Genomic DNA, 14,997 nt, shown 5'->3' on the forward strand with positions numbered 1-14,997 from the left:
CGTGGAGGCCAAGTGGGGCGCGCGCTAGGGAGAGCGGGAAGGTAAGGGGGCGCGAGATGGGTCTGGGGGCCTAAGGGGAGAGTTGGGAGGTGGAGAGCGAATGGGTGGTTGTGGTGGTACAGAGGGTACTTGGGGCAAAATCTGGGGGAGCCACGGGTCATAGTGAGGTGCGGAAACTGGAGTGATGAGAGAGCCTGGAATCTGGGCTGGCCAATGAGAGCCAGTAAGGGAGTCAGGCCTAAGTGCTGAACCCCCTTGCGTATCCCTCTTTTCCCAATAGTGTAAATGAGCAAAGATGGATCAGGAAGGTGGGGGAGATGGGCAGAAGGCCCCGAGCTTCCAGTGGCGGAACTACAAGCTCATCGTGGATCCTGCCTTGGACCCTGCCCTGCGCAGGCCTTCTCAAAAGGTGTACCGCTACGATGGAGTCCACTTCAGTGTCAACGTGAGTGCCCCAGGCCTTTCCTTGTCATCTAGGGAACACCAGGCCTCTCCTCTTCGCTGTTACTCTGTTCAGTACCGAGGACTCCCATACCTAATAGCCTGCCTTTTGAGAAATGGGCAGTTGGACCCTGCTTTTTTGCATGTGGGTCTCCAGATAGGCTTCTTAGAGCTCAACAACCTGGCTTCGCCCTGAGCCATCTTTCTCTTCCTGCTTTCTTTCCTAGGACTCCAAGTATATACCAGTCGAAGACCTCCAAGATCCCCGTTGCCATGTCAGGTCCAAAAACAGAGACTTTTCCCTCCCAGTCCCTAAGTTTAAGGTAGGTGTCTGATGGTCTCCTGATGTGGTGGTTGGTGTGGAGGATCTGTCCTGGCATTGTAACTGGATAAGAGGGGTTTTCCAATTGAAGAATCACAGCCAGATCTAACAACCTCTGAGGCTCTGAGACTGAGTTCTTCTGAACAGGAGGTACACTTTGTCTTCTAGAAAGCATAGGTGAGATGTCCCAAGTGCGTCCCTGGTGACAGGGGTTTTGACCTCTTGAAGGGTGAAGTAAAGACAATTATAGCTGCTATAATGAACTTTTTCTAAACAGTGCTTAGCATGACAGTGGGCTAACTCAGCTCCTCAGCAGTTAAGGGGAGTGACAAGCCCACTGCCTACATGGAAACGTGTTCCTTATCTCTTATTTGGTGATGTCATACCCCCAGCTTGTTTCCTCAGCAGATTCCTATATCCCACCTTAAGCAGGGTACTCATCAGGCTTTGAACTGAGCCTAGACTACTGATGGTTCTTGGTTTCCTTTACTTATTTTTTATTTCTTTCTTAATAGATCATCTGTGAAGTTCTTTCATTTTTTTTTTTTTTTTACTTTGTACGCTTTCTCTGAATGATCTCTTTTACACCCCCTGCTTGAACTATTACCTAAATGTTGATGACTTCCAATATCTGTTTCCAGCCAGGGTCAGTCTTTTGAACTACAGAGTTGTTGCCTGTTAGAGGGACAACTCCATTTGGGGGCCTCACAGACGTCTCAAATTCAAGAGATTTAAAACAAATTATCTTAATCCTGTTCTCCCTTTTCTTTCCCCTTACTGATGTGTGGCAACACCATCTACTCAGCTGCACAGGCTAGAAACCTAGGAGTCATCCTAAGATTCTCTTCTTTTTTTCTCTCGCGAAGTCTGCTGACTCTTTTTCCCTTTTTATCCTAATCTTTTTAGTCTTATCATCATATAATGCTGACCCCGGTGTTCATTTCACCTGGTTTCCTTGCCTTCATCCTCTCTTCTGTTTCATGCTCCCTTTGCTGTCATTTGTCTCTTTGACTTTACTGGTCTAGTATATTACTTTTGTTGTGAGTCCACGTTTAGTGGCATTGGCACATATGGCTATTGATGTGACCAAGCGTTATTCTCTAACTTGACATTATATCCTGGGCTTCATCCATACCGTACACTCTGCAGTTTTTAGGAAACTCCTGGTTGTTTTATCGTTCCATGTCCCAGAAGTCCTGTTAAACCCAAAAGCACAGTAAGAATGACATCATTTTTACGAATCTTTTCCCAATCTTGGTCCATACAAATGTTTCCTTCTCTGGGCTCCCAAACACCCTGTCTGGACCTCTGCTGACACTTTGTCATGTTGTGATTGTGTGTGTCTGTCTTATCTACTTTTCTAAATGAGAGTCTTTTCTTTTCCATCTTTGTATTGCTAGTGCCCACTCCATGGTAGTCGCCTAATAAAAGCCAAACTAGTGAATTATTTGCTTATGATCAGTTTCTTCCATGTATGTTTATTCCTCAGTTTGTACATTTTTTGTCACTGGTTCTTGCTATTGTTCTATGGCGAGAATTCAGGGAAGAAAGGAGTCAAGAATAATGGATCCCTTATTGTGGTCTAGCCCCTCAGTTTCCCTAGCCCCTCAGTTTCCCAGACCTCTTTCGACTTCGTGAACTTGCTGAAGTCTCCCAAAGGGCAAAGGAACACTGGTCAGTAGTGAGACCCCAACCAACCCTTGTCCTTTCCCACAGCTGGATGAGTTCTATATCGGGCAGATCCCACTGAAGGAAGTGACTTTCGCAAGGCTGAATGACAACGTGCGGGAGACCTTTCTGAAGGACATGTGCCGAAAGTATGGCGAGGTGGAAGAGGTAGAGATCCTCCTTCACCCCCGTACTCGCAAGCACCTGGGCCTGGCCCGTGTGCTCTTCACCAGCACTCGGGGTGCCAAGGAAACGGTCAAAAACCTCCACCTTACCTCCGTCATGGGCAACATTATCCATGCCCAGCTTGACATCAAAGGTGAGGGCTCCCCTGCCGGCTGCTTAAGGTTGGTCTCTAGCAGAGATTGTACATTCAAACGCCTATGGGGGTCAGGCAAGTGACTAGGTTCATGGATTTCTTAGTCTGAAACTCTTGGGGCCAGATATGTTTCTGAAATAAGAACTTTTCAAATTTTAGAGAATTATGGTATACGGGTGGTATTTTGTGTGTTGTCTCCAGCAAGTTTGGGCTTTACCTCACAGCCAAGCCCATAACTGTATTTATTTTTTAAATTGTGTGATAGAACAAATAGACATGAATCCATTGGCTCAGGTCACGCTTTGAAGTCAGATTCTCAGGAATACAGGATTTTATGTTTTTTATCTGTTTGTTTGGTTTGTTTTGAAATTTTACACAGAGAATTAAGGACCTGTAAGGACAAGCGAAGCAGTCTGGGTTTCTTTGTTAAGGAGCAATAGGTAGCTGGGCACGGTGGCTCACATCTGTAATCCCAGCACTTTGGGAAGTGGTGGTGAGAGGATTGCCCGAACCCAGGGGTTCATGATCAGCGTGGGCAAGTTGGTGAGACCTCATCTCTACAATAAACCAATTAGCCAGGCATGGTGGTGCGCACCTGTAGTTCCAACTCATTGGGAGGCTGAGGCGGAAGGATCATCTGAGTCCAGCAGGTTGAGGCCGTGGTGTCCGTGAGCATGCCACTGCACTCCAGCCTGGGTGATAGAGTGAGACTGACTCAAAAAAAAAGAAGAGCAACAGGGAGGAGTGAGGTCTGTGGTGAACTGTGGATTGCAGCGCCATCTAAAGGAGGCAGCTGTTGGTTAACAGTAGGCAGTTTGCAAGCGTGAAGGAAGACTGACGTTCCCGAATTTTTATTTATTTGCTTAATTGCTTTTGAGTTGGATTTGAGTGATTTTCTCCTCTGACTATTGGTTTCCGTTTCCCTCCCTCCAGGACAACAACGAATGAAGTACTATGAATTGATTGTCAATGGCTCCTACACCCCTCAGACTGTGCCTACTGGAGGCAAGGCACTGAGTGAGAAGTTCCAGGGTTCTGGTGCAGCCGCAGAGACGGTGAGAAGCCTGTAGCTGCCACAGCCCTGGCGACGTGGACATGGTGCTGGGCTGCCAGGAGCAGGAGCGTGTTTGGGAGGTTCCAGGCTGCGCTGTTGAGTATAGGAAGGGCCATGAAAAGATACCCAGATGCTTTTGAAAGATGGGGAACTAGGATTCTTGGTCTGGGGAAAGGCAGGTTTTCAAATGGTGTTTGATTTCTTTCCTTCCTCCTCGCTGCACTTTTCCCCTCCAGATTGAATCCCGCCGCCGCTCTTCCTCTGACACGGCTGCCTACCCAGCAGGAACTGCTGTGGTGGGCACCCCTGGCAATGGCACCCCCTGCTCCCAGGACACAAGCTTCTCCAGCAGCCGACAAGACACCCCATCTTCCTTTGGCCAGTTCACCCCTCAGTCCTCCCAAGGAACCCCCTACACATCTCGGGGCAGCACCCCCTACTCTCAGGACTCTGCCTATTCCAGCAGGTACAAAGCAGGGACCGTCTGGGGCTCCCAGCCATCAGTCTGGGAGCTGCCACTGGGAAGAAGCCCAAAGTCTCTCCAGGAGGGAGTTGGAAATGATGTGTCGCAGTTTCTCTGTAGATTCAGCCAGCAAATTGCTGTCCTCAGGGAATGCACTAGTTGGGAACCCAACATTTATTTCTTTGTGGGGCAGTGTAGAGGGACTCTGGGCTCTGTGAACCAGGACGCTTGGGTTTAGGCAGACAGCAAGGAGTCCAGCTAACTCCCTGCCTCTCCTCTAGCACCACGTCAACCTCCTTCAAGCCCCGGCGGTCAGAGAACAGCTACCAGGATTCCTTTTCCCGCCGCCACTTCTCTGCATCTTCAGCCCCCACGACTGCCTCTACCGCCATCTCGGCCACCACTACAGCCACCGCCGCATCCTCCTCCTCTTCCTCCTCACTGTCTTCATCGTCCTCGTCGTCCTCATCTTCCTCATCCTCTCAGTTTCGTAGTTCTGACTCAAACTACCCAGCATATTACGAAAGCTGGAATCGCTACCAGCGTCATGCTTCCTACCCACCCCGCCGGGCAACTCGGGAGGAGGCCCCTGGAGCCTCTTTTGCCGAAAACACAGCTGAACGCTTCCCACCTTCCTATACCTCCTACTTGCCCCCTGAGCCCAGCCGGCCCACTGACCAGGACTACCGGCCTCCTGCCTCAGAGGCTCCACCTCCAGAGCCTCCAGAACCTGGTGGAGGCGGGGCTGGTGGAGGGCCCAGCCCCGAAAGAGAAGAAACTCGGACTTCGCCCCGCCCAGCCTCACCTGCCCGCTCTGGCTCCCCAGCCCCAGAGACCACCAATGAGAGTGTGCCCTTTGCTCAGCACAGCAGCCTGGATTCCCGCATCGAAATGTTGCTGAAGGAGCAGCGCTCCAAGTTTTCTTTCCTGGCCTCTGACACAGAGGAGGAAGAAGAGAACAGCAGTGCGGGCCCTGGGGCTAGAGACACGGGGAGCGAGGTGCCTTCTGGGCCAGGTCATGGGCCCTGCACACCCCCTCCGGCCCCAGCTAATTTTGAGGATGTGGCACCTACAGGGAGTGGGGAACCAGGGGCTACCCGGGAGTCTCCCAAGGCCAACGGACAGAACCAGGTGAGGTTGGGGTCAGCCAGAGGAGATGCCTGGTCTCTGGGAGGCAGGGTTGGGAAGAGGGAAGGGAACCAGACAAACAGGACTTGGAGGAAAAGCCCAGGGAGCAGGCAGAAGCTTTCTGTGACCCTCCTCTGCACCCCCACAGGCTTCTCCATGCTCTTCTGGAGAGGACATGGAGATCTCCGACGATGACAGGGGTGGCTCACCCCCTCCGGCCCCAACACCCCCCCAGCAGCCTCCACCTCCTCCCCCTCCCCCTCCCCCTCCCCCTCCCTACTTGGCTTCCCTTCCCCTTGGTTATCCTCCCCACCAGCCTGCCTACCTCCTCCCACCCCGACCTGATGGGCCACCGCCCCCTGAGTACCCTCCACCTCCTCCACCACCCCCCCACATCTATGACTTTGTGAACTCCCTGGAGCTCATGGATCGACTAGGGGCTCAGTGGGGAGGGATGCCCATGTCCTTCCAGATGCAGACCCAGATGTTGACTCGGCTCCACCAGCTGCGGCAGGGCAAGGGATTGACTGCTGCCTCTGCCGGTCCCCCTGGTGGGGCCTTTGGGGAGGCCTTCCTCCCGTTCCCACCCCCGCAAGAGGCAGCCTATGGTTTGCCCTATGCTCTGTATACACAAGGGCAAGAAGGCCGAGGGGCATACTCCCGGGAAGCCTACCACCTGCCGTTGCCCATGGCAGCCGAGCCCCTGCCCTCCTCCTCAGTCTCGGGAGAAGAGGCCCGGCTGCCTCCCAAGGAGGAAGCAGAGCTAGCAGAAGGCAAGGCCCTACCATCAGCAGGCACTGTGGGTCGTGTGCTGGCCACCCTAGTCCAAGAGATGAAGAGCATCATGCAGCGAGACCTCAACCGCAAGATGGTGGAGAACGTGGCCTTTGGAGCCTTTGACCAGTGGTGGGAAAGCAAGGAAGAGAAGGCCAAGGTAAGGCCAGTGTCTGGCCTGCAGAGACCTGGGGCTCCGCAGGAGGAACTGGTCTCTGACTTTCCTAGTCTGCAGCTCAGGAGAGGCGATCGAGATGAGTGTAGAGCGAGACCGCAGGCCCTCAGGGACATCCTGGCTGGGCAGAGGAGTTGGGCGACACCAAGTGGCAGATGTGCACAGGCCTTCGAGTCGGAAGAGCTTTGGCCTGGCTCCGTTACTTGCGGTGGATAGGGCCCTTACAGCTCCTTGGGCTTCAGTCTTTGTTTTTGCTGTTTGTAAAGTGGAAACAATGGTAGCTGTTTCATAAGGTTGATGGGCGAAATGAGCAGACTTTCAAGAAGCTGTGCAGGAGCTGGGACAGGTGTGACAAATATGGGGAAGTAAGATGCATTTTTCTTTTTCTTTAGATTAGAGAATGTAGTTTATTTCGAAAGTAAATGAGAGAGAGAGAGAAAGAGGAGATTCACCTCCCCAAGGTAGGGGAGGGGACCAAAGCCAGGAAACACAGCATTGGCCATAACTCAAAGAGCACCAGAGTCTAGTAAGGCCATGGCCAAGTAGATGCATGTTTCTATTCCTGGGATCTGGGAGGAGGTTTTGGGCAGGAGGGAATGCCTGGGTTTTGTGCTCTGGGCCTCAGTCCCTCTACTGCCTGCAGCCATTCCAGAATGCAGCCAAGCAGCAAGCCAAGGAGGAGGATAAAGAGAAGACGAAACTCAAAGAGCCTGGTCTGCTGTCCCTTGTAGACTGGGCCAAGAGTGGGGGTACCACAGGCATCGAAGCCTTTGCCTTTGGGTCAGGGCTGCGAGGGGCCCTGCGGCTGCCTTCATTCAAGGTACCCAGAGCTGTGGTCTTGCTGGGTGGAATGGGGCAAAGGGGAGGGGGTCCTCCTCCTTGGGACCAGGAACCATGAGTGTTTTGAGTTCAATGAGCCCCATCTCCTAGGTAAAGCGGAAAGAGCCATCGGAGATTTCAGAGGCCAGTGAGGAAAAGAGGCCTCGGCCCTCTACTCCAGCCGAGGAGGATGAAGATGGTGAGTAGGAGATCTGGGAGGAGAAAGGGGGTGGGCTGCATAGACTCTGATAGGAAAGCAAGTGGCAGGGTCTCTTAACCCTTGGAGGTTTTGACACAGGGTTAAACTAAAGCAGTTCTGAGAATACCACTCAAAAGCATTAGATAGTATTATCCCTGAATTTTAGTTGTGGTTCTTACTCTAGCATGCTGATGTAAGTTTTCTGTTTCTTGGATTTTCCACCTGTGAAACAAATGATAACTTCAGTATCTAGGATCGTAGGATTTTGAGGTTCAATGAGCCATCTATTCGAGTTTCCCTTCTAATGCTTATGTTCTCTTACAATCTTCTTCTCAGTCTGTCTAAGTCTGAGCCCTTGAGCCCTTGGTTGACAGCTTACATGGCTGGGAAACTTCCTTATTAAGTGAGATCTGGTTCCCAGGAGACCCATTGGCTTTAGTACTTTTTTGGGGGTTGGGGATCTTACTCTTGCCATCCATACTGGGGTGCTGTGGCACGATCACAGCTTACCACAGCCATGACCTCTTGGGTTAAGTGATCTTTCTACCTTAGCTTCTCAAGTAGCTGGAACTACAGATGTGTGTCACCATGCCCAGCTAATTTTTAAAAAACTTTTTGTAGAGACAAGTTCTTGCTACGTTACCCAGGCTAGTCTCAAACTCCTGGGTCCAAGCAGTCCTCCCACCTCAGCCTCCCAAAGTGCTAGAATTACAGTTGTGAGCCACCATGCCCAACCTTAGTACTCTTTTCTTGAGTCAGGTATAACAAGTCAATTCCTTCTTCCTCCTGACCCAGAAAATGACAGAAGATAAAGGAGTGAGATATGTTCAAAGCTGTATAAAATGTTAGGTAACTTGTGAAGTGTTAGTATTTCTCTGCTGAACTTCAGCTTCTCTTTTATAAAATGAAGACTATCAAGAAGATTAACAATAGTGTATGTTAAACTTTGTGCACAGACTAGGGGAGTGGTGACTTACTGTTGATAGTAAATTGCCCTAATACACACTTGCCTGGCCTAGACCCTGAGCGAGAGAAGGAGGCTGGAGAGTCAGGACGTCCAGGAACCAAGCCCCCAAAGCGAGACGAAGAGCGAAGCAAGACCCAGGGCAAGCACCGAAAGTCCTTTGCTCTGGACAGCGAAGGGGAGGAGGCATCCCAGGAGTCCTCCTCAGAGAAGGTGAGGGACCAGGGTACTGGGTTCCTGCCAGAAGTCTGATTTCCTGTCCCAATAGCCAGCTTCTCTCTGGTCTAGAGCATAGGTGACTGTGCCTCATGGAGGACCGGTTGTTCCTTTCTTGTTCATCTCTATTTGTCCCTTTTCTTAAGGATGATGAGGATGATGAGGAAGATGAGGAAGATGAAGAGCGAGAGGAAGCTGTGGGTGCCACTAAGAAGGAAACAGAGGCATCAGATGGTGAGTACAGACAGTTGAATAGAACTCTGGCCTGGGGAGGAAAGGGTGCAGCCACCTGGCTAGGCCTTTCCTGAGCCTGCATAGCCTCCCTGCTAAGTTGTTGGCCACCTTTGCCCTCTGCAAGAGCAACGTTTTGGCCACATTTTGGAGAATCCTTGGCCCTTGGAAACAATAAGCCCAATACTCAGAAAGCTCCCTCCTGCTCACCTCTTCTCCTGCAACTCAGCTCTCCCCTAAGAACCCTGCAGAGCCTGTTTATTTTCCCAAGCCCTAGAGATGTGGGGTCTGCATTCTTGTACTGTCTCTTGATGCTGCTAGGCTGTACCTTTCCACCTTCGAGCACTGCTCTTCTTACAGCCCAGCCACCAAGCTGTGTCTCCCCCCTTCTCCTCCTCACAGCTGCCGTCACCAGCCACTCCTCTGTCCTTCATTTGGACACCTGATGGCTCCCCACATTTACTGAAGTCTTAGGTACATGGTTTAGTCTTCCTTTTCATCCACTTGTTCAGAAATGTATATTGAGCCCTCCTCTGTGCCAGTTGTTCTAGGTATTTGGGGCATAGCAGTGACCAAGACAGATGTGGGTCCTGCTTTTGCAGAGCTTGCTGGGAGAGAAGGAGACTTGAAAAGCAAGTGAACAGATAATTTCACTTCAGAGAGAGAATTGTGCTTTGAAAAAGATAAAATAGGTTACTGGGGTAGAGAATGATAGGATGGGGGAGCTGGGACAGGTTCGCTGTTTTCTGCTTGATGGTCAAAGAATGCCTCTGCCGTTGCACCTCAGCAGGGGCCAAGGGCGAAGGATGGTCTGAGAAGGATGATCTCTTTCAGTATAGCAGGAGCAGAGTGGTCTGCTAAGAATGAGGCCTGCTTGATCACCAGTTCCCACCAGTCTTACCTCTGATGCTTGCATTGCCACCCCCTTTGTTCCTGCTATTCTGTGTCTGTCACTTAGGTTCTTGCAGCAGTCTTGACTGATTTCCCTGGCTCGGTTTCCAGTCTTCTTTCATTCGAACCCATTTTTCAAGTTGTTGATAGAGTTATCTCCCCTAAAATGCATACCTTACCCTGTTACTTCCCTCCATAAAGCTGTTCTGGTTCCCTATTTTCCACAAGGTGACTCTAGCCTGACACAATAGATCATTTATAACTGGGCCCCTGCTTTTCCCTTCAGCTCCATTCTACCATCTCTAGTCCTCTCCCTAGCCACCACCACCTTCTAGTCTAACTTACCTAATAATGTACCTCAAAGACCGAAATTCTTAGATTTCTTAGAGCCCTTCCCATATATTACCAATCTCTCGGAGGCATAGAGTATGCCATGCTTTTTAAGCTTATTTCATTCCAGAATCCTTTTTCAGAGTCCTTCATCTAGACTGTGTCCATAAGATCCATTAGGGAATAGCTTTGGTAGTCAGAGCAGACTGCTGCCAGTCTCCAAGTCTCCGTCTTCTCCTGCCTTTGCCATCCCTGCTTAGTATGTGGTGGACTTCTCATCCTTCTTGATTTCAACATCTCCTCAGGGATGTCTTCCTTGTCGTGCCCCTCTGAGTGGAGTCCAGGGCTTCCTTCGTGGTGCTTCCCAGCCTCTTGAGCTGATGTTTATCACACTATGAACAAGGTGTTTGCTTATCCAGTTCTTTGATGTGTGAACTTCCTGGCCCCGAGCACAGAGCCTAGTATCCACTATAGTGAGCCAGTTAGTGAATGAACCCACGGTTGACCAAATGAGGGTCTTCCCACCTCGCCTGACTGCCACTTCTGGATTTCCAGGCGAGGATGGGGAAAGCGATTCGTCCTCCAAATGTTCTCTGTATGCTGACTCAGATGGTGAAAATGATAGCACATCAGACTCCGAGAGCAGTAGCTCCTCCAGCTCCTCATCCTCCTCCTCCTCCTCGTCCTCCTCATCCTCTTCATCATCCGAGTCCTCCTCTGAAGAGGAAGAGGAGCAGCCAGCAGCCATTCCCTCGGCCTCACCACCCCCCAGAGAAGTCTCCGCACCCCTGCCAGCACCTGTGGAAGAGCCTGAGCCAGAGAGGGTTGCAGGCTCCCCAGTCACATCTCTGCCCGAACCGGAGACTTCTCCAGCAGGACCTGCAGGTAGGTGGTGCAGGGCTGTTGATTTGATCTGCGTGTATGTGCCTGGATTTCTGAGACAGCAACAGAAACTGCATCTGTCGCGTACAGGCGTATAGCATTGTTAGAAAAACATACAAAGAAAAAGTCACCATCTCCTGCCACGCCCCCTCGGAGATATATATGGCTTAACACATTCAAACTGTGCTGCCGTGGGATTTATAGAGCCAGACTAGGGTGTTTGGCTACTAAAGTAAAACAGGGTGGTCTCTTCCCAAATAAGTTAAGGAGAAAATGCCCACTTTAATAAGTGTCTCCTAATTATTCTTAAGCCCATTCCTTAATGTGTAGTTTGTAAGTGCAAGCAATTAAACGGGCACAAAGATGAGAAAACATGTATTAACAACATTAACTCACAACTTAGTTCTATCTTTGCTTTGTGGATTTGTGTGTGAGGTTTTTATTTTATAGCACTCACACCTGAATCTGTACTGTTGAGTGAACTACTTGTTCCAGCAATAGATATTTATTAAGTGTTCACCATAGCCAAAAAGTAGGTACAGGGGATGTGATGGTATGCCTGGCACTGTTTTCACCCTCATGAAGCTTACAGTCTACAGACAGAGGCAGTTTAGTGGAGCAATAAATACCTAAGACAAGTTTTGATTGCAGACTGTGATAAGCACCAGGAAAGAAAAGCATGGGCACTCCGAACCCGAGTGTATCTGTGGGCAGGGGGCAAGTCTTCCCTGCTGAGGCATGACTGGGCTGAAATCTGGGTAAAGCAGGCAAGAGAGAGGGATTAGCATGTGCAAAGGACCTCAGGCAGGGGAAGTAGCAGGCTGCAAGACCTGAAAGAATGCCGACCCTCCAGAGGTTGAGAACTAGGGGACTCTGGGGTGGCTGAAACTGGAGAGTTGGGGGAGGGTGGAGTCATGCAAAACTAGTAGGCCACGTTAGGAATTTGGTCTTCATCTTGAGAGCAGTAAAAAGCTGTCGGAGAAACATACCTGATCAGGTTTGTGTTTTGAAAAGATGTAGTGCAAAGAGTACTTGGAAAGAGTGGATGCAGGGTGACTGTTAAGAGGCTGTTGCAGTATGGTGAACTGTGGTGGTGGCATCTTAGGCTAGGTGTTCCTACGACAGAATTAAGTCAGTGTTCAAGCTTGTGTCAAAGATGTGTATGTAGGCTGGGCACGGTGGCTCACACCAATTTTCCCTGCACTTGGGGAGATCAAGGTGAGAGGATTTCGAGGTCAGCCTGGGCAACCTGGAGAGACCTCATCTCTACGATAAACTAAAAAAATTAGCTGGGCATTGTGGCACACACCAGTACTTTCAGCTACTTGGAAGGCTGAGGCAGAAGGATCATGTGAACCCAGTACATCGAGGCTGCGGTAGCTATGATTGTGTCACTAAACTTCAGCCTGGGTGACAGAGTGACACTCCAACTCAAAAAAAAAGATGTGAGTGACTTCCCAGGGGTCTCCCACTGGAATGTTATTGAGAACCTGTGGTCTGAGACAGGCAGTGACCGCTGGAAGACTTCCAGCACTGGTCCACTCTGCTCAGGTCTAGACCCCATGAGAGGAGGAGTCAAGGCTCTTGTTACACCTCAGATGACTCTCTGGCTTCTTCTGGTTCATCAGGTGGCAAAGGAGCCTGTGAGGTCACAGGCAGGTCAGAGGGGTCACATGTAGGTCAGAGGGCATTAGTCTTAGTATTCTTTCATTCTCAGTAGGGCAGGAAGAAGAGGAGGAGGGACATGGCCATACCTACATTTCAGAAAGACCATTCTGGCAGGAGAAGGAGAGACTGAAGAGGCAAGGAAGGAGACAGGGTGACATTAGGAGATTTGAAGGGATGCATGGACCAAAGCAGGGTGGTTATAATGAGGGCAGGAGAGTGGAGACGAAGTGGAGGTGAAGAGTTGAGAGAAATTGAGGAGGTAGGCGACTTGGTTAAAACTGCCCAGCAGGAAAGGAGACTCGGGAAGAAGAACCAAGTAAACGAGGAAGCAAGCTGATGAGTTAGTTGGGGTTGAGCTTGAGCTGCCTCTGGGACCTTCAGCAGAAACCGTTGGCAGTTGGATCCATCAGTCTGGAGTCTGGAAAGAGCAGTAGGTTGGAAATGAGATAGACATTTGAGAGCAGGGAACGTGTAGATGTGAATTCCCTTGTAGACCCTAGGAAGATGATGTAATGAGAGAGGAGCCTTCAAGTCTTGTGAGAGAGACATAGGCAAAGGGGCGCCCAAGGAGGGCAGAAAAGAGTGATCAGAGGTGGGAAGGAAAGCAGGGCTGGTAAGTTTTGAACACCAAGGAACACTCAGGTTTTGAAAAGGAGGGAGTGGTCTTATATCTTCAGGCCACAAGAGAGGTTGTAAGAAATGTCTGTTGAATTTGACAGTTAGGAGTCATTAGTGACCTTATCAATTTCAGTTGAGTGGTTCAGACTGAAGCCAAGTTATGGGGTTTTAAGGAATGAGGGGAGGTGATAAAAGACAGCCAGTCTTCTAGAAGGGTAGGCTACACTTGATGAGAAAGAAAAGAGAAACGAGGGATCATAATATTAGCTAACACAAATTTACTACTTATTGTGTGTCAGACTCTAGGCCTAGCACATTGAAATCTCATTTTCTTGTCGAGTGCAGTGGTTCATGACTGTAATCCCAGAACTTTGGGAGGCCAAGGTAAGAGGATCACTTGAGGCAAGGAGTTCAAGACCAGCTTGGTCTAGTGAGACCCCATTTTTAAAAATAAATGAGTTGGACATGGTAATACACACTTATAGTTCCAACTACTTGGTACGCTGGAGTGGGAAGATTGCTTGAGGCTGAAAGGTCAAGGCTGCAGTGAGCTATGATAATGCCACTGTACTCCATCATGGGTGACTAGAGCAAGACCCTGTCTTTAGAAAAAAAGAAAAATAAAAACCAGGTGCAGTGGCACATGCCTTTGGGCGGCGGAGGCGAGAGGATTGCCTGACCAGCTTCAAGACCAGCCTGGGCAACATGGAGAGATCTCATCTCTACAGTAAATCAAGAAATTAGCTGGGCATTGTGGCACACACCTGTAGTTCCAGCTACTTGGAAAGCTGAAATGGAAGGATCGCCTGAGCCCAGCAGGTTGAGGCTGCAGTGACCGTAAGCATGCCACTGCACTCCAGTCAGGGTGACAGAGTGAGACTCTGACTCAAAAAAAAAAAAAAATCTGGGCACGGTTGCTCACGCCTGTAATCCCAGCACTGTGGGAGGCTGAGGTGAGAGGATTGCCTGAGTTCAGGGGTTTGAGTGCAGCCTGAGCAACACGATGAGACCTTGTCTCTACAATAAATTAAAAAAAAAAAAATTACCTGAGTATGGTGGCGCATGCCTGTGCCAGGTGCTTGGAAGACTGAGGTAGAATGATTGCCTGAGCCCAGCAGTTTGAGACTGTAGTAGCTGTGAGTGTACCGCTACACTCCAGCCTGGGCGACAGAGTGAGACTCTGACTCAAAAATAAATAAGTAAATAATACAAAATAAAAAACAAGAAAATTCATTTTCTCATTTAATCTTCACAACATCCCTGTTATTCTCATTTTACAGATGAAAAGTTTGAGGTTTAGTGAGATGTAGAAACAAGCTCAAGGTTGCCCAGCTGACATTGGAGAGACAGCAAGAAGAGGTTGCAGAGCTGATAGAGGGGTTGGCTTTTCAAAGTAGGTGAGACTTGGGCATGTTTCTATACTGAAGGAATAAAGGAGCAGGTAGAAGGACCAGGCACCTGACTGGAGTGGCATTTCTAGGGAGGTGGAGGGGATGAACTCAAGATCGTAAACAGACAGGGAGAAGGGATATCGTGCCTGAAGCCTCTTTTTTCTCTGTGTGGTAGGTGTGTGAGGGACAAGGATGGAGTAGGAGCCTCGGAAAGTGAGTGGAGGGGGAATAAGAACGAAAGTTGCCAGGTCTGTCTGTGACATCAGCCCTGCTGAAGCTGGGGCCCAGGGTGAGGGGAGAGAAGGCTGCTGGTTGGGTCCACAGGGTAGAGGCAGTGGAAGGATGAAGACTTGGGGATGTGGGGATACTGAGGCAGGAGGGCAGTAGAAAGTGTGGGCCCTGGGGTTGAGCAGGGTAAAGAAGTGAAGTTAGACCGGGCACGGT

At 50.0% G+C, this 14,997-nt stretch overlaps 1 protein-coding gene across 1 annotated transcript in view; it reads left to right on the top strand.

The window, feature by feature from the left end:
- The window catches only part of SETD1A (SET domain containing 1A), a 24,132-nt gene that overhangs the window by 665 nt on the left and 8,470 nt on the right, over nucleotides 1–14,997 (top strand). The window contains 12 exon segments of the mRNA XM_021714446.1: nucleotides 281–445; nucleotides 669–764; nucleotides 2,480–2,750; nucleotides 3,684–3,805; nucleotides 4,041–4,270; nucleotides 4,549–5,398; nucleotides 5,544–6,329; nucleotides 6,988–7,164; nucleotides 7,275–7,362; nucleotides 8,382–8,539; nucleotides 8,689–8,776; nucleotides 10,550–10,879. Coding sequence (XP_021570121.1) covers nucleotides 296–445; nucleotides 669–764; nucleotides 2,480–2,750; nucleotides 3,684–3,805; nucleotides 4,041–4,270; nucleotides 4,549–5,398; nucleotides 5,544–6,329; nucleotides 6,988–7,164; nucleotides 7,275–7,362; nucleotides 8,382–8,539; nucleotides 8,689–8,776; nucleotides 10,550–10,879 — 3,346 coding nt within the window. The 5' untranslated portion in view covers nucleotides 281–295.

The sequence above is a fragment of the Carlito syrichta genome, unplaced genomic scaffold (assembly GCF_000164805.1).
Source record: "Carlito syrichta isolate Samal-C Ts95f unplaced genomic scaffold, Tarsius_syrichta-2.0.1 Scaffold305649, whole genome shotgun sequence".
Taxonomy (NCBI): Eukaryota; Metazoa; Chordata; class Mammalia; order Primates; family Tarsiidae; genus Carlito; species Carlito syrichta.